This window comes from Megalobrama amblycephala, unplaced genomic scaffold, assembly GCF_018812025.1.
Source record: "Megalobrama amblycephala isolate DHTTF-2021 unplaced genomic scaffold, ASM1881202v1 scaffold230, whole genome shotgun sequence".
Classification (NCBI taxonomy): domain Eukaryota; kingdom Metazoa; phylum Chordata; class Actinopteri; order Cypriniformes; family Xenocyprididae; genus Megalobrama; species Megalobrama amblycephala.
The window spans coordinates 865,145-889,256 of record NW_025953339.1 but is presented as its reverse complement, the minus strand read 5'-3'; the positions used below and the strand labels follow the sequence as shown (position 1 = coordinate 889,256).

The 24,112-nt window shown below is 36.8% G+C and overlaps 3 protein-coding genes across 4 annotated transcripts; all 3 read left to right on the top strand.

Annotated features, from left to right (window-relative positions):
* Positions 1 to 483: 483 nt before the first annotated feature.
* LOC125261018 (E3 ubiquitin-protein ligase TRIM7-like) lies at positions 484 to 4,054 on the top strand. The gene is made up of 2 exons (XM_048179560.1): positions 484 to 1,896; positions 2,852 to 4,054. The coding sequence occupies exons 1-2, from the start codon at positions 1,153 to 1,155 to the stop codon at positions 3,731 to 3,733; spliced, it is 1,626 nt and encodes a 541-aa protein (XP_048035517.1). The 5' UTR covers positions 484 to 1,152; the 3' UTR covers positions 3,734 to 4,054.
* Positions 4,055 to 5,650: 1,596 nt separating this feature from the next.
* LOC125261020 (PTB domain-containing engulfment adapter protein 1-like) lies at positions 5,651 to 14,120 on the top strand. 2 transcript variants are annotated; one of them, XM_048179562.1, is made up of 9 exons: positions 5,651 to 5,790; positions 6,095 to 6,163; positions 6,298 to 6,369; positions 6,475 to 6,570; positions 6,647 to 6,784; positions 9,152 to 9,256; positions 12,757 to 12,816; positions 13,283 to 13,367; positions 13,729 to 14,120. In XM_048179562.1, the coding sequence occupies exons 2-9, from the start codon at positions 6,119 to 6,121 to the stop codon at positions 13,776 to 13,778; spliced, it is 651 nt and encodes a 216-aa protein (XP_048035519.1). In that variant the 5' UTR covers positions 5,651 to 5,790; positions 6,095 to 6,118; the 3' UTR covers positions 13,779 to 14,120. The 2 variants fall into 2 exon arrangements, with proteins under 2 accessions (XP_048035519.1, XP_048035518.1); XM_048179561.1 differs by having other exon boundaries at positions 13,262 to 13,367.
* A 3,949-nt stretch (positions 14,121 to 18,069) lies between these two features.
* tmem106c (transmembrane protein 106C) lies at positions 18,070 to 24,043 on the top strand. Its single transcript, XM_048179549.1, has 8 exons — positions 18,070 to 18,223; positions 18,518 to 18,761; positions 18,984 to 19,047; positions 20,367 to 20,526; positions 20,860 to 21,000; positions 21,258 to 21,307; positions 22,601 to 22,654; positions 23,000 to 24,043. The coding sequence occupies exons 2-8, from the start codon at positions 18,554 to 18,556 to the stop codon at positions 23,154 to 23,156; spliced, it is 834 nt and encodes a 277-aa protein (XP_048035506.1). The 5' UTR covers positions 18,070 to 18,223; positions 18,518 to 18,553; the 3' UTR covers positions 23,157 to 24,043.
* Positions 24,044 to 24,112: the final 69 nt, after the last annotated feature.

The following is a 24,112-nucleotide window of genomic DNA, read 5'->3' as shown; positions in this document are numbered from 1 at the left end:
GTCATTTAAGTTTTGAAAGACTGAGGGGCATGATGCTTTTGATTTGCATGGGCAAATTTGCATTGTTATACTGCTATGATCATTCTGCTTCTGTACATATCTAAAGGGCTTTGGTTCAAGAGTCCCTGCAGCAATTTTCACATTCTTTTGAATCTCACAAGATGACAACAGTGAGTGGATTTTGCTCTTTGATCACAACACCTGGACATCTCTCACAATTCAAATGACAGCAAGACTTCTGGTGGATTTGGCATATCCTACAGATGGGAGGATTCTTCTGAGTGAGCTTCAGCTGTCTGACTCATCTTAAATAGATTCTTGAGCTATTTTCAGAGTCTGATAAAAGAGTCTTGAGGTTTGCTGTAGACATGTAATGCACTTACATTCAACACTTGGCAAACTTTAGTTGGTTGACGTGTTCTGACAGGACTGATTGCAAAATAAATGTCCTGTTAGCTATTTAAAAAATCCATACTGTATGTCATAAGCAAAAGTATTTATTTCATCTTTACAATACAATCTGTGATTAATACAAGAGATACATTTAGGATTATTAAGTGATGAAAGTGAAGCATTATGTTCCTCTGAATCTAATTTCTTTACCTAATCTATTTCAGCACAATCGAAAGCATTTGATTTTGATTCCCTCTCAAAGGGCCATAGCGTGACTGTCAGTTTCAGACAGTCGTATCCTTTCCTCGACACAAGCATCAAACTTTTCTGGTTAATGCAACAGGATGAAGCACTCTCAAGATTTTCAGATGTGGCACAAAATGAGCCTCACACGGAGGAATTCGTGTTTACCATAAACATGAAGAAGCATGGCACATGTTTTTTGTAAAAAGTTGCTTTCATTATTATTTGGTTCCTCTGGTTTCCTTGTTTCTACTCAACATGCTCAGATACCCACAGTGCTTAATTTATCCATTATTATATTTCCATTAGAGATTGTTGTTTTGTCCATAAACATCATGCGAGTTGCTATAAAGCATTCTTATGTTGCTGGTAGAACCAATTGCATTTCTCGACAATGTCATCTGTACCTGGAATGTTGCAGTACAGGCTCAGAACAGGCTATACCAGTAACCGCTCTGATGTCTCTCACTTCTTGAAGTGAACACACAGAAGTGCTTTCGCTAAGAACCTGTAGACATGTCTCAAAGTAAACCTGAGGAGCGTCTTGCTTTGGAGTTGAGCTGTCCAATCTGTTTGCAGCTGTACCGTGATCCTGTAGCCCTTCCTTGTGGACACAATTACTGCCTGGGTTGTATACAAAATGCTGCCCACGCAGAAGATCCCAAGTCCCCGAAACGTTGTCCGGAGTGCAGAGAAGAGTACGGCAGTCCGGAGATGCTTCCGAAGAACTTCAAGCTCAGCGGTATCGTGGATGGGTTCCTGGCAGCCACTTCAGGCGGTGGATTGAGAGGAGGCCCGACGGTGCCATGTGACCAGTGCCTGGATGATCCAGTGGCTGCGGTGAAATTCTGCACACGCTGTGAAATGTCACTGTGCCCCGGCCACCTCAAGAGACACGAGGAACGACACAGATCGGTACACGTCTTGGTGGAGCTGCCCATAGAACGGAATGGGAAGAGGTGCCCAGTGCACTTGAAGGTGACGGAGTATCTGTGTGCGCAGGAACGACTGTTCCTCTGCTCAGACTGCCTGATGGAGGGCACTCACCAGCACCACGAGGTGCAGACATTCGAGGTGGCAAAGGGAGAAATGATGAGAATTCTTGAGGAACTGGGGAAGTCTGTGTCCGACAAGCTACAGATGACAGAAACTCTCCTGAAAAGCGCCAGCGAAGGACCTACGGACAAGGCCGAAGATAAACTGGTGGCCAGGGCAAACATACTGCTGGAAAACATGACTTCACTTATAAGTACATACAAGGTAAGAATAATAAAAAGAAAGTTAAAATCATGCCACTTTAACTAGTTCAGTTTAGGGCTTTTCACATTTTAAATAGTTAACCCTGGGTTATTTAAAGCCCAGGTAAACGGAATCCTGGGTTATCTTGCCTTACATTTCACACTGCTCATAATTTTTCAATTTTCAGGATTAACAATTAATCCTGGGTATTCGTAAAATGACGTTTCACACTGCACATTCCTAAACCCTGGGTTATTGTTCTTATTTGCATATTTGCAGTGTCAGTGTCATTGATTGGATGAACGCAGCATGCGACCTGTTTACATAGCTATAGAATTGTGAGTTCTCGTATTGCTGACTGTACTATCGAATTATACTGAATGGACATTTTGGACTATAAAGGTAAGAATGAAACAGTCTCTTCTTCATTCAAATTGTCACATTTTCTCTCAGCATTTGACATTTTTCCTCTCAAATGCTGAATTTACTGATGATAAACAATGCGCAGTGTTTCTGTGACTGTCCAAAGCAGGCAAATATGAGTACCCGATTGGTTGTCTTTTGCTAAGCGTCTGGCTGTAACATTCTAACTCTGCATTGTTTCACATTGTACAACTTTGGCACCGCAATGCAGGGTTAGCACCACAAAAGCTCCGGAGCAGGGTTTCATAACCCTAGGTAAAAAGCAGTGCTAACCCTGCTTCAAAATTACAAGTGTGAAAAGTTCATTTACCCGGGGTTAAAAGTGCTGTTTAGAACAACGATAACCTGGGGTTAAGCACAGTGTGAAAAGCCCTTTTGATGTGTTTGGACAAAATGTGCATGATATGCAAGCAGTCTCTTCTGGTTTTAGTAGTAATGCCAAGTAAATGTCACCGTCACTTATGTAGAAAGCAACAGATCTAGACCAGTGCTGACGCCATACAGTCATGTTGCGGTAAAGCACATTAACACTGTTTATATGTGATGTTTTAAGAGTCGTATGAGCACCATGATGGACGACAAACTTCATTCGCGGGACAAAAGCTGGCAGGCCAGTCTATGTGATTTGGAGGGTTGTCTACACCAGCTGCAAGAAGCCCAGCAGTGCACTCGTGATGTTCTCAATCAATCCTCAGAGTTTCTCTTCATCCAGAACTACCTCGGCGTTGAAGCAAGGGTCCGCCAGGCTGCTAACGTCACCATTCCTGCTCTACCTTCCCAAGAGCCCTCCAATGCCAAGCACCTGCGCTCCACCCTACGTACAGATGCCTTCCACGCCGAGATGAGTCTTCTGTTGGAGTGCCTCCATGGCATAATGAACCCTCTAGACCTGACCTTCAACCCAGCCACAGCCAATCCCAGCCTTCTGCTGTCCACCGATCTCAGGACAGTCAAGCAGTGTGCTGGAGTTAAGAGCAGTAGCTCTGGAGAGCAGAGTGAGCGCTTCTCCTCGGCCAGTCAAGTCATGTGCACGCAGGGTTTCTCCACAGGAGTTCACATGTGGGCGGTGGAGGTCGGCCCTGGGTGTGCGTGGTCTGCGGGACTGTGCTATAAAAGCATCCCACGTAAAGGTGACCATAGCAGGCTGGGACATAACACCAGCTCTTGGAAGTTGCAGTGGAAAAGCAAGAAGCTGATGGCATGCCATGACTCGGCTAATGTGGCTGTAGGTGACGGGCTGGTCATGCCGCCAAAGAAGGTCGAAGTGACCCTGGATTACGAAGGTGGAACTATTGCCTTCCACAGCTCAGGTCAAGGAGGCCGAAAGCAGCATCTTCATACATTCAGTTGCGTGTTCAAGGACACGGTGTATCCTGCGTTTGGGCTACACTCTACCTCAGAAGATTCATGGATAACTCTTTTGAGTGGAGTTTGACCGACACAAACATGCTTTCATTTTCAATTTATGTAGCATTCTTCTCTTCTGCTTCATTCTCTTTGTCCTTTCAAAATGCTTTATGCATTATTATGCCTGAACATACCCCTGGAAAGAATAGCCTTGGTATAGTCCAGGAATGTAATGCACATTTTATTTGCTAAAGAAAAAAACTTTTTAACACTTTTTAACAACATAGTAGTTCTTGATGTAGTTACTTTGACTGTTAAAAAAAAGCTAGCACTTTATTTTAGGGTCCAATTCTGACTATTAACTAGTTGCTTATTAGCACGCATATTTAGGATATTGGCTATTTATTAGTACTTATAAAGCACATATTATTGTCTTACTCTGCATGACCATATTCTACATCCCTTAATCCTACCCAATGCTTAAACTGAACATCTACCTTATTAATAATTATTACTACCTTACAAATAATCAGTAATTAGGAGTTTATTAAGACAAAAGTCGTAGTTAATAGTTAGTTAATAGTGATAATTGAACCCTAATCTAAAATGTGTCAAAAACAAACAAACAAACAAAAAAAAAACATGTCCCCTCAGTTTGATTGGGCATGATGCTACATGTACAACAGCTGTATATATGAGCAGAAAAATTAATAATTACATATCGACTCTTTACTGACTGACTTAATTTTAAACTGTGAATGCAATGTTTGTACAACATCTATAAATACTTCTGTACACCTAAAAGCAGAGGAAACTGAATGGGTTTTGTTTGGATATTATTCAAAAGTGTAGTTTCTTTGGCCTTTGAAGAAAAGAGATTGTAAATAAAGTAACACCATAGACAGTGTGTTTTATCCAGGGCTCAATTCTTTCCATGTCTGGGAAAGAAAAAATCAAATTCAGATGCTCTTAAAGAAACAGAGCATGAATATTACCAGTGAGATTGATATCATCTCAGGTGTATTTTTGCTTGTAGTTTCACTTAAACTAATGGGAATATGTAGTGACAGGAACGACACCCAGAATGCGAGCTATGCGTGTGAACGAGTACATTAACACCCATGATACATAACAGCATTCTTCAGGGCCATATAAGAACATTTCCAAATTAGAATAAGTTTTATTAAATATGTTAAAATGCCTGCAGCAAAGTCCTTTATGTATGGTCTGTAGCTTTCACATAAAAAGAAATGTACATCATCTTGTCCTGTAAAACAAGAAATACTTGTTCACACCTTCCTTGTCACACTACTGAAATAGCTTTGACTCAGGTCAGAGAGATAATTTCCCTTAAAAAATAGTCTCTCTGCATTTTTCTCTAAATAATTTGGCAATAAATCTCAATATAGGTAGAGGGTATGTTACATCTATGTACTGAAGATAAGGTATGCAGAGTGTATAGTGTTTAAATGTGTTATGTATGTGCTGATTACTTAAATGACTTTTGATTTAGACTCATTGCTGGGTGATTTCTCCTTTGCTGATAGATATTTATGATCATTTGGTCTGCCAAACCAGTTTTTTCTCTTTTTCTTTCTTTCTTTCTTTGTGAAACCATTTCACTGGAACGGATCATTCACATTGAGTTTGGTTTTATAATAAAATATTTAGCTGAAATTTTAAATCACTTGAATGGCTTTGATTTATAAATTAGTTTATTCTGTACATTTGTTTTTGTTGTTGTTTATTAAATTATAATACAGTATGGCATTATTTTATCTACAACAGCACCATCTACAGGTTAGAGCCAACTTTTTGTTCTTGATACCCTAAATAAAATTGCAATAAATTCAATTTTCCTCAATTGCACTGTTTATAGTATACATTTGAAACATTAAATTGAATCAATAATTGGTGTGAAGTGTTTCTTTAACTTGTCCGTATGGCTAAAACATGTTCATAATCATAAACAGCTATGACATCACCATGGCAATAATGACAGATGGTAACAGCTGACTTGTTATCAAGCCTGATCTGCCATAAAGAAAATAAGTTTTATAGTTAACCATTAACATCACACGACTTTAACCCTGAAAGACCGCGGAAGAGGACATCATCTCAACGACACAAAGTTCTCCCCCAAACGTAAGTGTGTTTACAGTTTCTCGTGTGTGAAAAAAAATGTATAAGTTGTTTTGGATATGTAGTGGTTTCTGTGCCCTATGATTTGTATTATATACTGGTAAAAGGGAAGTTAGTTCTGAGAAAAAGCATTTGTTTGCTGATGCCGCTTGGTTTGATATTATGTTATGAAATGTTAAGCCTTTTTACAGTGTGCCAGAAGTGTCCAAATATCTGGCCACTATATATGTCATAGTTTGTATAAAATGTTTGAAATATGTCATCTTGTCTTCTTACTACACTGTGTATTTTGTCATTTTAAAAACAGACGACAGACAGCAGAGTGGTGAAAATGAGTGACATAGAAGATGATAGTGAAATATTCTTCTCAGTTAAAGTGAGTATCAGTGAAAGCATCTCCTTGTCGTCGATTTAGTCAATAATTTGTTGCATTTATGTACTAAATAATATTAAATAATAATAATGTTTTATTGCAATGACTCACAAGTGGGGTTTGGGGATTGTGTGTAGTTTTTGGGTCGTATCCAGGTGGTCCGTCCTAGTGGGATGCAGATTCTGACAGATGCAGTAGAAGCCCTGCAGGTGATAAAACCATAAATGTCACTCTGCTGTAGCCATAATGGTATTATATGACTTGATCCTGTGTCCCTGCGTCCTTTTATTATTATGACTTTCCTTTACTTTTAGGATCCTAACATTGAGATGGGCGAGAAAATGAAGAAAACTAAAGTACATCTGTTTCTGACCAGAACTGCCATTGATATTCTAGAGCATAAAACCAAGGTGTGACTGAGGACTTTGTACTCATGTACACATGTGTACTACACCCTCATTCACTCTCTCCCCCTCCTTTTCTCAGTTCATGCTGTACTCCTGCGCACTGCCCTCAGTTTCATTCTGTGCAGTACATCCGTCTCAGCCCAAAACACTGGGCTTCGTGGCCAAACACCCAGCGGCAGACATGTACCACTGCTACATCTTCCAGAGCAAGAAGTTTGTGAGTTCTAGGAATCTTAAATGCATTACAGTTGACAAATGATGCACTTGGGTCACTATTTACTAGAATAAGCAGCAAAACTGTGTAGTTAGTAGTGTGAGTAGTAGTGTGTAACTATTTTAAAGGCAAGTCAGTTTACAATAGCCATCCTGGCAACCTCCAAGGACAGCTATTTTACATATAGGCAATAGACACACAAGTACAACTTCATCTACTTGAGCTGGGAGAGAGTGTAAATCTCTAAATCTGTAGTCAAGATTATATTTCACCAACATGTTATATCAGTTAAAAAAATAAAATAAAATAAAATATATATATGTATAATATATATGTATAATGGAATTATAAATTTCCTGTTTTTATCTTAAAGGATTAGTTCACTTTCTAATTAAAATTTCCTGATAAAGCTGGCAACCTCCATAAATAAAGCTGGCAACCTCCAAGGACAGCTATTGCTTATTTTACATATAGGCAATAGACACACAAGTACAACTTCATCTACTTGAGCAGGGAGAGAGTGTAAATCTCTAAATCTGTAGTCAAGATTATATTTCACCAACATGTTATATCAGTTAAAAAAATAAAATAAAATAAAATATATATATGTATAATATATATGTATAATGGAATTATACATTTCCTGTTTTTATCTTAAAGGATTAGTTCACTTTCTAATTAAAATTTCCTGATAATTTACTCACCCCCATGTCATCCAAGATGTCCATGCCTTTCTTTCTTCAGTCGAAAAGAAATTAAGGTTTTTGATGAAAACATTCCATGATTTTTCTCCATACAGTGGACTTCAATGGAGCCCAAATGGTTGAAGGTCAAAATTACAGTTTACAGCGATCCCAGATGAGAAATAAGGGTCTTATCTAGAGAAACCATTGCTCATTTTCTAATTTTTTTTTTTTTTTACATTTTATACATTTTAACCATAAATGCTCATCTTGAACTAGCTCTCTTCTTATTCTCTATTTAAATTCCAGCAGTGTAGACACTTCTAAGTGTATTACTGCCCTCCACAGGTCAAAGTTTGAACTAAATTGTCATATACAATATTCTAGTGCAAGTATTTCAAAATTACTTCAAACTTTGACTTTGAGAAGAGAGCTAGTTCAAGATGAGCATTTATTGCTAAAACTTATATAATTTATTTATTTATTTATTTTTTAAGCAAATGAGCGATGGTTTCTCTAGATAAGACCCTTATTCCTCGTCTGGGATCGTGTAGAATGCTTTGAAGCTGCAATGAAAATGTAATTTTGACCTTCATCCGTCTGGAGGCCATTGAAGTCCACTATATGGAGAAAAATCCTGGAATGTTTTCATCAAAAACCTTAATTTCTTTTCGACTGAAGAAAGAAAGACATGAACATCTTGGATGACATGGGGGTGAGTAAATTTTAAGGAAATTTTAATATGAAAGTGAACTAATCCTTTAACACTGTAAAAAAAAAAAAAATATATATATATATATATATATATATATATATATATATGATCATTAAGTCACAGCAGTATGTTTTTCCATTACTTTAACTCATCAAAATTATTTAACCAATTTCAACTATATTTACAGTAAGTTATACATGACTTGTACAGCATATTTGATTTTACTTAAAGTTATAGTTTTGATATCAGCCTTACAGTAGGTATGCTATTTGTTGGTTTTATAATCTTATAATAAGAATTTTGGTTTTAATGTATTATTAATTTATACTAATAAATGTATGACTTATAAATATCATTGACTCAATGTTAAAGGATTAGTTCACTTTAAAATGAAAATTACCCCAAGATTTACTCACTCCCTAGGTGTATATGACTTTCTTCTTTCTGATGAACACAATCGGAGATATATTAATAAATATCCTGACACATCCAAGCTTTATAATGGCAGTGAATTGGGCCAATGAGTTTGAACCCCAAGAAGGTGCATCCATCCATCATAAATGTACTCCACACGGCTCCGGGGGGTTAATAAAGGCCTTCTGAAGCAAAGTGAAGCGTTTGTGTAAGAATAATATCCATATTTAACAAGTTTTAAAGTAAAATATCTAGCTTCCGGCAGACCGCCTTCCGTATTCAACTGACATAAAAAGCATAACTGACGCAACTTATTAAATATGGATTTTTTTTCTTACACAAACACATTATAAAGCTTGGACACGTCAGGATATTTATTAATATAACTCCAATTGTGTTCATCAGAAAGAAGAAACTCATACACACCTAGGATCACTTGAGGGTGAGTAAATCTTGGGATAATTTTTATTTTAAAGTGAACTAATCCTTTAAATCTTACCAGTGATTCTTTTTGATTTGATTTTCAGATTCTTTGCTGTTTTTTTTTTTCTTTCTTAGTCCCATCTGCTGGTGTCCATCATTGGTGACTCCTTCCGTGCTTATAAGCAGAATGATGGTCTACTGGGTGATCGAGACCTGGTGGTGGAGGCCCTGAGACACAAGGTACAGTAATCACTCCACATACAGATCACTTCAGAGAAATGCCTGGAGCTCAGCATAGTAGGCCAGCACTAGTTTCTAGTTTCGCTAGAAAAATCTGATGCTTTTGTGATGTGTGATACATTTCATGGCATAACACATTCAATTATCTGCAAACAGTGACTTATCCAGTCATAAAACTCTAAAAGATTCAATCTCATAGACACAATGTAAAAAGGAACGGTGAAATTAATTAAATGAAATTAGTTTGTTTCACTCAAATAAAGATGAAAGTTCATTGTACTTAATAGAAAAAGTTGCATGAACTCAAAATTTGATTGTAGTAAGCTGAGCTTAATATGATTGAGTTGCAGCAGATTTGTATTTTCCAGCATGCTTTGCATGTAAATAAATGTTGAAATGTTAAAGAAAATAAATGTTGAAATTGTTATTTTGTGCAAGATTAATATAGGGAGACATAAGTTAGTGCTTAAAGTTGTGTTATGTTGGGATTTACAGGTGGTTCTGTTATGTTAGTTTTATAGTGTTACCATTGTAGTGAAGAGTGGAGCCTTTTAAGACCACGTATACTGTATATTGTTTGATTATATACATGCAAGTATATAATGACAGTCTCTTTGATAGTTATAACAGCAGGTATTATTTGCTAACATTTAAAAGGATAATTTCAGAGACACATTGAGTGTTTCTCAGTTGGAAGGATGAGGGCCTAAAATTAACACTTCTCAAGCGCCAAATGTGAATAAAAATCCGTGTTGTCAAGAATATTAAATGGTGTCAATTGCCAGTTGGCCGGTAACATTTTTAATGAATTCTAACAATGCAATGTTCTGAGAACATGAAACTGAACGACACTTGGGACATTTGACAAGCAAGGACTGCATCGTCATGAAAGTTTAAGCTAAGTTTAAATATTCAAGCGCAAGAAGACATGAAAGGCAACTCAATTCGTTACTTGGCTGCTGTGTGAGTTTTGATGTTGATGAACATCTGAAGCACGCGCCCAGAAATCTGCGTCTCAGACAGCGCGTGAATACTGAATTGAGTTCTCTTCCATGTGTTCTTGTGCTTGAACAGACATTATGTCAAAATGCCCATCTTGCCAATTACCCTCATAAACATAGTCAGTTATATCTTAAATGAAAGTAAACAGCTGAGAAGGTAAATGCATGTGTATCAATATATTAGATCCATACATTAGCTCTTAAAGTGACAGCAGCCTAATAAACCTGCTGCTATCTTTATTTTATGTTAAACAAACAACAACAAAAAATACCTCACTGCTCTACACTGAATAACTTTTGTAACTTTAATAAGGATATATTATATCCATACATTAGCTCTTAAAGTGACAGCAGCCTAATAAACCTGCTGCTATCTTTATTTTATGTTAAACAAACAACAACAAAAATCACTCACTGCTCTACACTGAATAACTTTTGTAACTTTAATAAGGATTAATCTACAAACCTGATTCCAAAAAAGTTGGGACACTGTACAAATTGTGAATAAAAACAGAATGCAAAGATGTGGAAGTTTCAAATTTCAATATTTTATTTTGAATACAACATAGAAATTTAAATTTCATGGCATCAACACATCTCAAAAAAGTTGGGACAAGGCCATTTACCACTGTGTGGCATCCCCTCTTCTTTTTATAACAGTCTGCAAACCTCTGGAGACTGAGACAAGTTGCTCAAGGAATAGGGATGTTGTCCCATTCTTGTCTAATACTGGCTTCTAGTTGCTCAACTGTCTTAGGTCTTCTTTGTCACATCTTCCTCTTTATGATGTGCCAAATGTTTTCTATGGGTGAAAGATCTGGACTGCAGGCTGGCCATTTCAGTACCCGGATCCTTCTTCTACGCTGCCATGATGTTGTAATGTAGTGCAGTATGTGGTCTGGCATTGTCATGTTGGAAAATGCAAGGTCTTCCCTGAAAGAGACGATGTCTGGATGGAAGCATATGTTGTTCTAGAACTTGGATATACCTTTCAGCATTGATGGTGCCTTTCCAGATGTGTAAGCTGCCCATGCCACACTCACTCATGCAACCCCATACCATCAGAGATGCAGGCTTCTGAGCGCTGATAACAACTTGGGTTGTCCTTGTCCTCTTTAGTCCAGATGACATGGCGTCCCAGTTTTCCAAAAAGAACTTTAAATTTTGATTCGTCTGACCACAGAACAGTTTTCCACTTTGCCACAGTCCATTTTAAATGAGCCTTGGCCCAGAGAAAACGCTTCTGGATCATGTTTAGATATGGCTTCTTTTTTGACCTATAGAGTTTTAGCCGGCAACGGCGAATGGCACGGTAGATTGTGTTCACCGACAATGTTTTCTGGAAGTATTCCTGAGCCCATGTTGTGATTTCCATTACAGTAGCATTCCTGTATGTGATGCAGTGTCGTCTAAGGGCCCGAAGATCACGGGCATCCAGTATGGTTTTCCAGCCTCGACCCTTACGCACAGAGATTGTTCCAGATTCTCTGAATCTTTGGATGATATTATGCACTGTAGATGATGATAACTTCAAACTCTTTGCAATTTTTCTCTAAGAAACTCCTTTCTGATATTGCTCCACTATTTTTCGCCACAGCATTGGGGGAATTGGTGATCCTCTGCCCATCTTGACTTCTGAGAGACACTGCCACTCTGAGAGGCTTTTTTTATACCCAATCATGTTGCCAATTGACCTAATAAGTTGCAAATTGGTCCTCCAGCTGTTCCTTATATGTACATTTAACTTTTCTGGCCTCTTATTGCTACCTGTCCCAACTTTTTTGGAATGTGTAGCTCTCATGAAATCCAAAATGAGCCAATATTTGGCAAGACATTTCAAAATGTCTCACTTTCAACATTTGATATGTTATCTATATTATATTGTGAATAAAATATAAGTTTATGAGATTTGTAAATTATTGCATTCCTTTTTTATTCACAATTTGTACAGTGTCCCAACTTTTTTGGAATCGGGTTTGTATGCTTCATGGCTGGTAAAAAATATTTATGGCCTGAAAACAAGTTGTCACTGAGCTTGTCTGAGGTCATTATGAAATGTAAGCCAAAAGTAATGATTTTGGAGATAAAGGCATTATGTTTTCTTTTGATTTGTTGTAAATTAATCACATAATGCTATAATGTAAACCAATGCGAGGCCACAGGCATTCTGTACTGCATTAATAGAAAGGCAGTTAATATAAAGGTTTTTAATATAAAGTATGTTTTGTGACTGCAGGGGCGGAAACATATATGACATAGCCATGTGCACTTATTAGACCATCCTCATTCTAAGTGATTAATGCTGAGGAGGCGTACAAGGACTGAAGGACTGAACTAGGAAGGACACTGCTTCACTAGGATGCAGTTTTCTGTTTGAGAAGCAGCCATTATTTGTCACTGAAAACGTGTCAAGTAGCGCCTTGTTAGAGATCAGTGGTTATGATTGAATAGTTTCTGTTTGAATGCTTGAACTGTCTGAGATCTCCCTCTGCTGTTCAGAATAAGGTGCTGGAGCGAGAAAATGCAGAGCTGAAGAGGAGACTGCAAGCCAATGGAGAAGTGGGTTATGTGGCAGACTGAGGCTACAGTTACACCACAAAGCACATACACAAGCATGTTTAACCACACACACAGATGCACAAACATGTCTCATATAACTCACCACTACACAGCCTATTCTGAAACACTTAAAGGAATAATTCAGGCAACAATGAAAATAAATTACTCACCCTTACAGCTTTCTGTGAGGCACAAAGTTAAATATTTAAAAACTTAGAGATTTCTGTACAATTACATTTCATAGTGACCTTCAGATTCAGAATGAAGAAAAAAGTATTTTCATTTTGGGTGAACTATTCCTTAAAGAGACCTTCTTATCTAGAAAAGAAAAGTATAACCCTTCAAAGTGGGATTTAAGAATAGTTTGTGTACACATCAATTTATAATATTCAGCATACAGCATTGATTTCATCATGGGAAGCACTTCCTGTGGTGATCTCTGTAGACACAGATATTTCTCTTACAGAATACTGGTGGAGTCCAGAACATTTTTGAGAATGAGTCGGATATTGATAAAATGTCATCTCGATCAGGGCAGTCCACATCACAGGGTATGTGCTGAGCACTCACAAACACAACACGCAAGCCATACCCATATTCTTGTGGGGGAAAAAAGACATACTCATAAAAAAATACATATTATGAAAATAATATATTTTAAAAGAATATAATTAAGTGTGAACTGAATGCAATGTTTTTCTTGATTGAATGTTTTTACAATTAAATTAAAATGTATTATATTTTAAATTTGTTACATGCAATTAGTTGAGCTTTAGAATGTTTTTTTGAACCACTAAAGTAGGACTTGCATCTTATGTAATTTCATAATTATGAGTACATTTAGTATTGGTGTTGATATGTCTTGATATGCAATCTTTTGATTTGTCTATATATTTTTTATTATTATTTCAGTGAGATTCTTTTCAGAAGATGATGAAACTCCTTTGCAGATGAATTTCTGAGTGGAAACAAGTAAAGTCAGATAAATACTCAAGAAATAAGTCCTGAAACATCATCAACACCTCCAGCGGATGTGATTACACTGAGTTCAACATGAACTATTATTTCTAGGAACATCAAAACAATATAATTAGCCTATTAAAAAAGATTAAATTTAAGATTAATCTGTGAACAGTAAAAAAAAAAATGATGAATTGTGTTTTGTTGTTATAAGGCAGTTGTTTCCAACTCAAGTAAATCACTTTTTATCCTGACAGCTGGCCTATGATATGTAACCTATCATATTAATGTATATGTATACTTTGTTATGATAATCTTCCATTGCATAACTATTAAAATCATCAATACTGATGTAGGCTACAGAGTGATACTTGTATACGTTTACCTTCCCAGGTGGAAAAAAAAAAGAACATTTCTATAATATTGTAGTATCTGAGGAACGACAGACAAGGGAGGCTTCGTTCTGAACTGTTTTAATCGGAACGCAGAACAACTGCAACACACCCGCATCAGACTAACTCACTCTCTGTCCGCCTCTCTTCTGGGCTCATTAACTTCCTGCCTTAACCCTAGAACTGCAGTGCAAAATAATAAACAGCAATTTCAAAAACAATTACAAAGATTCTGTGTGCTACAATATACTTAAAGTGCTCTATTTTCGTGCACTAATTTTGTATTTAATATACTAAAAAAATTTCTTTTGTACTTCTTAAGATAATCTTAAGAACATCTAAGTGTACTCACCTGTACTCACACTCACCTGTACTCACCCTCTTGGAGTGGGGCGACTAGGACCGGAGGGGTTACATTTCTTGCCGTGACCCAGGTGGGAGTGAGGTTTAGGGAGGTGAGTATAATGGGGGTGCAGGTGAGAGCTGTGCAGGTAAACCTCACTCCCCTGATCTCAAGAGGTGAACTGCATTCTTTAGCATCCTTGTTAACGCACCTGCATCCTATTTGTCAAATGATTTGGTGGGTTAATGCTGCGCAGTTTTACATGTTTAAAACAATCGTACTAAAAATAAATATGAACGAACCCACGGTATTTGCAAGTAATGCCTAAATATTTTTGTGCAACACATACCATATTTAATTTCAAAAGTAAATGTGTGTGTATAATCATGTTTTGTTTTAGAATTGAATATATTGTGTATGAATGTATATAGTAATACGTGAATGGGGTGCATAAGAATTGTTAACATTAAGATTAATTAAATTTCACTTAATTAAATTTTACATTTCACTTGTTTGCAATGGGTTTTTAAGGCAATCACCTGTCACCTGCAGGTCTCATGTCCCTGTGAAACAATAGTGAACATGACGTGATTGCCCTTAACTAACATACAAGTTTAAAAACATAAAAATACTTCAAAACAACTGCAACACGGTCTTTAACCCTGTAAAGCCCACTGTTGCAGAATTACAACATCACTTTCAACAATTTTTAAAAAAGGCCTGCAAATGTTTTTCTCTCTCAAGACCACATTTACATGGTTAATGGGTTCTATTGTTTGTCCTCACAAAGCTATTGGATAGAATAAGTGTTTGTAGGTCCGGTCATCTGGCCATGAAGTTACTCTACCTGCAAACTTTGCGTCAAGCTCATCTCCTTTTTTTACATGACTGGATTTGACAAGATTCAAGTAAGTAAAATTCCTTACATATTTTTTTGTGTTTATTACAATGTAATTGATTTAGAGATTGTTAGGTCTATGTTGTAATTCTACAACATTGGGCCAGAGTGGTAGTCAAAATAGCCTGTGCTCCTACATGTTACATAAGGACACTGCACTTCTCACATGGTCACAAACTGAAATTTAAACTATTAAATTCATTGTAACTAAGTTCTAAATGTGCTTTTCTGTTAAATTTGCACTTAGTTTAGTTTAGACCAGTGTTTCTCAACCCTGGTCCTGAAGGACCCCCAACACTGCAGGTTTTGTCTTTCTCCCTAATTAAACGCACCTGATTCAACTCATCAGTTCATTAGAAGAAACTCCACTACCTGAAATGAGTGTGTCAGACAGAGGAGACTTTCAAAATGTGCAGTGTTGGGGGTCCTCCAGGACCAGGGTTGAGAAACACTGGTTTAGACCATAATTAAACACAGGAATAAATTGTATGTGGAATTTGAAACTCCATCATCCAGAGCAGTGAAACTCCCTGTATCTTTGTAGTTTATTTGTTTGTTTTTTTTAACTTCTAAATGATCCTGAGATTTTTGGCCAAGTAGCAGTTTATAGCATTAGGAGCTCTGAATGTTCTGGAGTTTTTTTGGGGGGATGCCTTTTGCATTGTTCAGGGACAGGTGTGAATGGTCTTGAATATGAACCTGTAAGCGCTCTGGGGGGATGCATGTGTTCCTTTAGTATAAGTAGAGAGCATAATAGGCCAGCCAGACAGTATTGTTTGGATGTAGTAGTGAAATTTTGATTAGGATTTGCATTGAAATTATAATACTTTGATGGATAATACTTAGATCTCTACCCTCGACACATGGTCTACCACCCTGTCTATTCTTTCAGTTTATCTACTACAATATAAGACCCATTTGTATTATTCACTTATTAATTTTTTTACTTTTTCCATTTCAGAATGCCAAGATGTCATCGGAATACCCCCCACTGGATGTACTCAAAGACATGATTGCACATCCCCAGTAAAGACGAAGAGAGGACGCTGTAGACACTGCAATAATGGATACACAAATATACTGTGTAGCAAGTGCAATGTTCATCTTATCCATTTGACTTATCCATTTGCTGACTTATCCATTTGTTGATATGACATGGTTAGATTCAGATGGCAAATATCATATATCAAATTTTGTATCCATCTCAGAGATAATACCCATATTTAATGAAACAATCATATTTAAAAAAGATATTATATTATCATTTCATAATAAAATATAATTTATTGTTACTACTGTAAATCTATATTAAATATTATGGGATCTCCTTCAATGCTTTCAGAATCTTTACTTTTTAAAGTAATTTTATTTCTGTATTTTTAAAATATATTTTTATATTAACATAGGCCTATTTTCAGTGGCGGCTGGTGCAAAAAAATTTTGGTGGGGCGCAAAAATTTTTTTTTTTTAGAAATGCAGGAATGAATAGGCTAATTGTTAAATAATCATTTAACAAGTGATATAATAATGTATCATTACTGCTTATCTAAAACATGGAAAATTCAGTATTTAAAGCATGCCATAGGGCTGGGATAAAAAAAAATCTGTATTTAATTAAAAAAAAAAAAAAATTTCACATCCTGCCCAATATTGTCCTAGAAACAATGTTCATATTGAAGGCTATAAAAACAAACATGAATGCAACTGTGTAGTATATGCTATATTATGTGCAAAAAAGGGATCAAATCACATTAGGCCTAGGCTATATTCTAAAATTGTAACTTTACAATCTAAAAAAAAATTGAAAATAAATAAAAACAAAAGAACAGACTAATTATTATTATTTTGATTATTGGCCCAAAAAGAGGCGGTACTCCACAGAGCGTGACTCGACGCTGATTGGACTATATCCAGAGGCAGAACAAACAGTCTAGCAGTGACAGCTAGCATAACTCTGTGGTTGAATGCGATTGAAAAATCCGTCCCTGTCTCACTTTGGTGGTGCGTCGCCCTATTGCCCTAATGAAGAAACCGCCCCTGCCTATTTTAATGACAGTATATTTATTGAACACAAATGAATACTTTTATTTATCAAAATAAACAGAAAATTGTACAAACTTTGCTAAAGTGATTCTTTTGAACAAGTATTAACCTAGACATTATTAAAAACATATTATTTTAGCTAAAGTATTTGTATGAATACTGTGTGCCTTTTACCCCACACATTTATAAGAGTTTATACAAAAATTAACCACTTTTATGATTTATTTTCACACAAAATCTGTTGCTTTATCAATGTTCAAAACAAACATATATATTTTCCCTGCAATCATACACTTTGAGAGTAGTGAAAAGCACATTTTTTCTTAAGGTGTGCCTTAGCCCCGTTGTACCCTACATAACTAATAAATAAATAAATAAATAACTTAAATGTTTCAGACTCTTTCACACAGCAGACTGAACTCAGGTAATGTAGTTAAATTAATAGCTATGCTACATTTTTTTATTTACTTTTTTCTATGCTAACTTCAGCGACGCTACTGCCCATCATTGTTTATTTCATAAGTAGCCGGGACTTATTTTGACCATAGACTGTGATTTTGACCAACAGTTGATCTCCAGAGCGACAGGTGGCAGGAGAGTCAAAAGAGATCTCACTACTGACTTAAGAGCAGAGAATGAGAAACAAACACAAACAAATGACAGACAGCGGACTGAGCGGAAACAAAGCGCAGCAGCAGCAGCAGCAGCAACAACAACAACAACAACGCAGGAGGGAAAACACTGATATCTGTGCGTCTGTACAGTTTAACGGTAAGCGATGCTTTTCCAGTCGCATAAACTTTATCTCGAAATCACAGCAAAGTCATCAAAATGTAAGTTTCCAAACATAAACTCACCGCAACTACAGTTGCTTTATTCATGCCGGTAGTTATGTCAACGTGTACAGTTGTGTAAAGTTGCTACTGTCAGCAAAATATATAATAGACTGGGTTTAAACAGACAAACTGATTGAACTGCAGTATATATATATATGTGTGTGTGTGTGTGTGTGTGTGTGTGTGTTATCTAATGTGCAGTTCTTGACTCCTGGTCATCTGTCTACAGGTCTTTGTATCAGGCTGGAGTTCGTTTGGGCTTCTCATGGGTGCATCTGTGTGCCGGTACGGCCGCTCGCTGTCTGTCCCGGGTCACAGCAGGGCCAATCACAAGGAGGCTCTGATTGGTGTGGATGACTCCCTGGACGGTCTGGACAGACAGGAGGACATCGCCCAGTTCCCGTATGTGGAGTTCACAGGCCGAGACAGCATCACTTGCCCTACCTGCCAGGGGTCTGGACGCATCCCATCAGGTATGGACGTCAAAATACCATCTTACATTAAGGGAGAATGTCACAAAAACAGGTCATATTTAATCTTGAAGACCAGAAGGAATGAGCCCTATATAGTTTATAGGTTGTTTTGTAAAAGTAAGTTATTGATTGAGGTCATGAGGTTTTAGAGATGACTGTGTGAACTTTGGCAGGATTCTGCATGTTATCTGACCTTCTGACTGAATCAGGCTTTTCTTTCAGGGCAGTTGAATGAATTGGTTGCTTTGATCCCCTACAGCGATCAAAGGTTACAGCCACGGAGAACGTAAGTTATCACACACGGTCCGTTCTTTATGGAAACTGCCTTGATGTTCGATATTTGCCTTTATAAGCCACAAATATGTTTAAATTAAAAATATAATGCTTGTTTTAAAGCATTTAGGGATAGTTTTCTCATAATTTACTCACCATCATGCCATCCGATGTATGTGACTTTCTTCAGATAAACACAAACAAAGATTTTTAGGATAATAATCCATCTCTGTGAGTCCATATAATGCCACTGAATGACTGCTGCTTGAAAAACACACACAGCGATCATTATGGTAATATAAACAACCACAGTGCTTGAATCAGTGTTTTCTGAAGTGAAGCGATGGGTGTTTGTAAGAAAAATACTTATAATTTAAACTCTTTTAACAATTGTGACATAAGCGCATTGTGAAGGTCACATGAGAAGTAGTGATTCTTTGTGCTTTCGTGTCACTGTTTATGTCAAGCTGAACTTGTAAATGCATCTAGCAATTTTGTATAGGTAAAAGAAATTAAAATATATTAGTATTTTTCTTACACACCCATTGTTTCACTTCAGACATTAGCTATTTTCCACCCATCTATTTTTATGCACATAAAAAAACCCTGGATGGAAATGGCAAGATGTGCATAAATTCTAAAAATGTGCATAAAAAAACTCAATTGAGGCAGAAAATTTTATATCCGATAAGAAGGCACGCACATAAACTATGATGGAAACACATTTACCAAATAAATCCCTTGATGCGCAGCAAAAAACTCATGTGACACTGCCTCAACAGTGGATGTGATTGGATAACTGGACTAACCAGTGAACCAATCGTATCACAGCATCTCAAATGCCTGAGCAAAAGTGCTGATTTGGTTTTATTCACTCCCAAAAGTGATTGCATTCGCCAACACTAGGCATTCGAATGCAAGATAACATGACAGAGTTCATTGTTCATTGCGAGTCATTTTATGATGGAAGAAAACAGAGCAACAGTGGCTTCCTCGATTGCAGCAGCTTCCATTCTATTACTTCCATTCATTTTGTGGCAATTAGTTAAATTCGCTATTTTTGATGGAAATGTAGCTGATGATTCATCGTGTGGGGTCGTATGGATCACCCTCATGATCACTCGCTGTGTGTGTTTTTCAAGCATCAAACGAGTGCCACACATTTTCTTTCCTTTATATGGACTCACAGAGATGGAATATTTCCCTAAAAATCTTCACTTGTGTTTTTATCTGAAGAAAGTCAGTCATTTACATCAGGGATGGTGTGAGTGTGAGTAAATGATGAGAGTTTTCAAAAAAAGATTCATGATTTTGCAACTCTTCTCTTGGCAGGAAGTCGTATGTGGTGCTGTCAGTGATTTTGTGTCTGCTGGCATCATTTTTGGTGGCATTCTTCCTGTTTCCACGTCCTGTGCTGGTTGTTGATGATGGCATTCGCTCTGTGACTGTCCACTTTGACCGTAACAACAGCAAAGTGCTCATTAACATGACGGTGATTTAATGTCCCTTGATGTTTTACAATGGGTTAAATGATATTGAATTTAAAAAAAAAATTAATCAACAGTGTCCCTGTTCAGAAATTATTGTATTTATAATCTCTCAGAATCAATGCTCTTGTAATATACTGGATAAAAAGTGTTCACAATGCATCTCCAATCTAGAATTGTTCATATAAAATTGGACAATTAAAACATTATAGGGCAAAAACATATTTTTTTGCTTTGAATCAGAAAAATAATTTAAAGAACCTCTAAAATTGGCACTGGTCTCTTCTGAATACTGACTGTACTGTGTGTGTGTGTGATATTATTTTTTTTTTAAACAGAGCTCCCTGAACTTCACCAACTCTAATTTCTTCACGGTGTGGGTGGACAGTGTGAGCTGTCAGGTGCTCTACATGAAGACAGTCATTGGATCTCAACAGCTAGACAATGTCATCCACATTCAGCCTCTCAGCCAGAGACAGGTATGATGAATCTGCTTCATTTTGTAATGTTCACTACCGTTCAAAAGTTTTACTTTTTTTTTTTTTTTTCAGGATACTTTGATGAATAAAAAGTTCAATAGAACAGCATTTATTTGAAACCGAAATCTCTTAATGTTATAAAAGTCTTTTGAACTTCAGTGTAGATTCAGTCATTCAGTGGAAGAAATGACACAGATTGTTGAGTATTGGATGGTAGTTGTGATGTTGTACAGTATGTAACATGTTTTTAAATGCAGGTCAACTTCACTGTCAGCATGGAGATTGGAGGAACTCTCTCTTACGTTTAGTAAGTATCAAATCAGTTCTCTTAATGCAGTGGTTCTCAACCTTTTTTCCCAGTGGGCCACACTATGGTCCAAGTGCAAGTCTCACGGGCCGCATATAATTTACACATGACGTCACCAATGAAAACCAGATCAGATTTAATGTTAAGGTATTAGCAGATAGTATTATTATACCTAGATGTTGCACACACAGAAGAGGCGTTGTTTTCTGTTGGACATACAGTGTTTTATTTCTGTCACTAATACTATAAGAAATTTGTTTTTGTTTCAGTGTGTTGAAATGACTGGCAGTGTGACTTCTTCATATCAAAGTGAAACTCTCTTGTTCAATAAACCCACATTACACAATCCTCTGATATACAATATGTCACAGAAAATAAGAGCAATGATTCACCAACTTGCTGACATTAGCATTACAGTCAGATAATAATGCTCAATGAACATGCACTTATACAGTATACAAAATGTATACAAGCACTTTAAGTAACTATTTAACTCTGGATGTAAATTCTCTTCAACTGCATCGTAACAGTCACCAAAAAGTTATATAGGCCACAAGCGCCTTTTAATAAGCAAATGTTTCTCAACTCTTTTTACAAACAACATTGAGCGCATTGTAATTACAATCTCTGACACTATCAAGCAATCTGTCACGTCTCAATCCCTCGCGCAGCAGACACGGGTGCACCGATGTGGTTATTTTTATCGATATGAAATACAATGCATCAAACAAACGCATCATTCACATGTATTTTGACATTGTAGGTTTTGCATATGCCACTTTACTACAGAACAATCAAAGGCTGCCCATCTCGCTTATTGACAGCAAACAGATTCTTCCGTTCTTCTTACCTTTGCTGAATGATGCTACAACTCTTCTTGTTTGCATTGTGTTTCTTCATTGGTATGTTTTTCTCCTCTAATAACAAAATAGTTTATTTTGATTCCTAAATTTACAAAAAATAATGGCTACTATTGGAATTCTGCCAAAGCGTGCTTGTAAGTTTTTGTTAACTGAGTACACAGTGTATAGTAGGTCTGCGCATTTCTGAAAATGATCACCAAAATTACTAATAGTCTCCTCTCCACCAATAAGCTGGTGTGTGGTGGGCGTTCTGGTGCAATATGGCTCCAGTGGCAAATTCCCAAAGGACTAGCCGAGATGAAGCTGTTCAATTTTTAAAATTGAACAATTTTTAATCTTGGCGTGAACAGGCCTTTAGGATGAACAAGTTCATCCCCATGAATCTGTCTGTCTTCTCTTCTGTTTTTAACAATTTTCTCTGTTTTCTCAGTGCCTTTTGCACCATGGCAAGCATTAAGGTCCACAACATTGTGGTGTTCATGCAGTAAGTTTCCCATCACTACATTTTAGCTTCCTGTATGTTGTCTTTTGCTGTTGTCCTACATTGAAAGTTGGAGGTGAATCATAAATGTGAGGACACACAAGCCAAAAAGAGGCAAAAAAGGTCAAGGGCCCTCACACGAAACTCCTGATCATGTAAATTCCTAATAAACTGACTCAATTTTGCCCTCGTACTTTTGCCAAGCAGCAGTAAATATGACTGCACCTTGAACTGTTTTCTCAGGTTTACCTTTGTTTAGCTGCTAATAAACCTCAAATTTTAAGAAGCTGGTATTTTAGTCAGATTCCTTCATGAAATGTACCTGACTGCTTGTCTTATACACCCCAGGACCTCTGTGAAAACCTCCTACATGGTGCGGTCGGCACAGAACACTCTGGAAGCTTACCGCTACATCGACTGCGGTGCCAACTCCACCATCCACCAGCCCTCAGGGATGGTGTGGTCCAAACCTCACTTCCCTCTGAATGGGAAGCTGCTCAGGTGAACCATCAGCCAGTTGGATTCTCAATGGCAGCACATTTTCTTTAGTTTGACTCCAAATGCTTTTGCTGAAACTGAACAGAGCAGCTATGATGTAAGTTATTGGTTGAATTGATCCCTCGACAGATGTCGAAAAAATTGCTCTCTGCTCAAGGTCCATTTCGAGAGCTTCTCACCTGCTGTAGTATTAATTTGTGATCTATAAAGGGTGTTATATAATTTTGCAGTGACTGATAAAAAGAGATTTAATTATTGAAGGGTTTGTCAATGCAGATGTGCACTTTAAAGTACTTTTTGTTATGTATATTTTGTACTTGGTTATGTCCTATGCAAATTGTCTTTGTAATGCCAAAGATTTCATGTGTTTACTGATGAAGTCATTTCTCTGATGGTTGGTTCTTGAAGTGACTCTTTCATCAGTGTAAATCAACTTCAGTCAGAATATATGTAATATATACAGTATACAATAGCATGTGTGTATGTTCTCAAAGGATTTGATTTGTGTACTTGGGTTTCTTTCTGACTACTGTGATACTGAAGATGAGGTGACTATTACAAAACAATCAGTTTAGTGTGTCACTTTGCTTCTGTGAAGCCATGAAAGCTGAGATTAATGAAATTAGATGTTCGATAGTAATTATGCCGGATGTTTTGCTCTCACTCATGCATTAGGGGTTTCACCAAGTTTTTATCTAACAAATTCTGAAAATGCTTACAATCATGAATCATTGACAACAAGAAGAATTAGTTTACTCCTAGTTTAGATGTTTTAAAGAAGGGCATTTGTTTCTTACCTGAAGTTGCACCTAAATTATTGCTATTCTCCTTTATTGTATTTTTCATTGTCTAAAATTTGGAAAAATAAACTGATAATAAAAAAGGTTTAATACAGTTTTGAATAGCATTTGATAAGAAAAATAAAGCCTTTTTGTCCATATGTTTGTATTTTTGTATGAACCC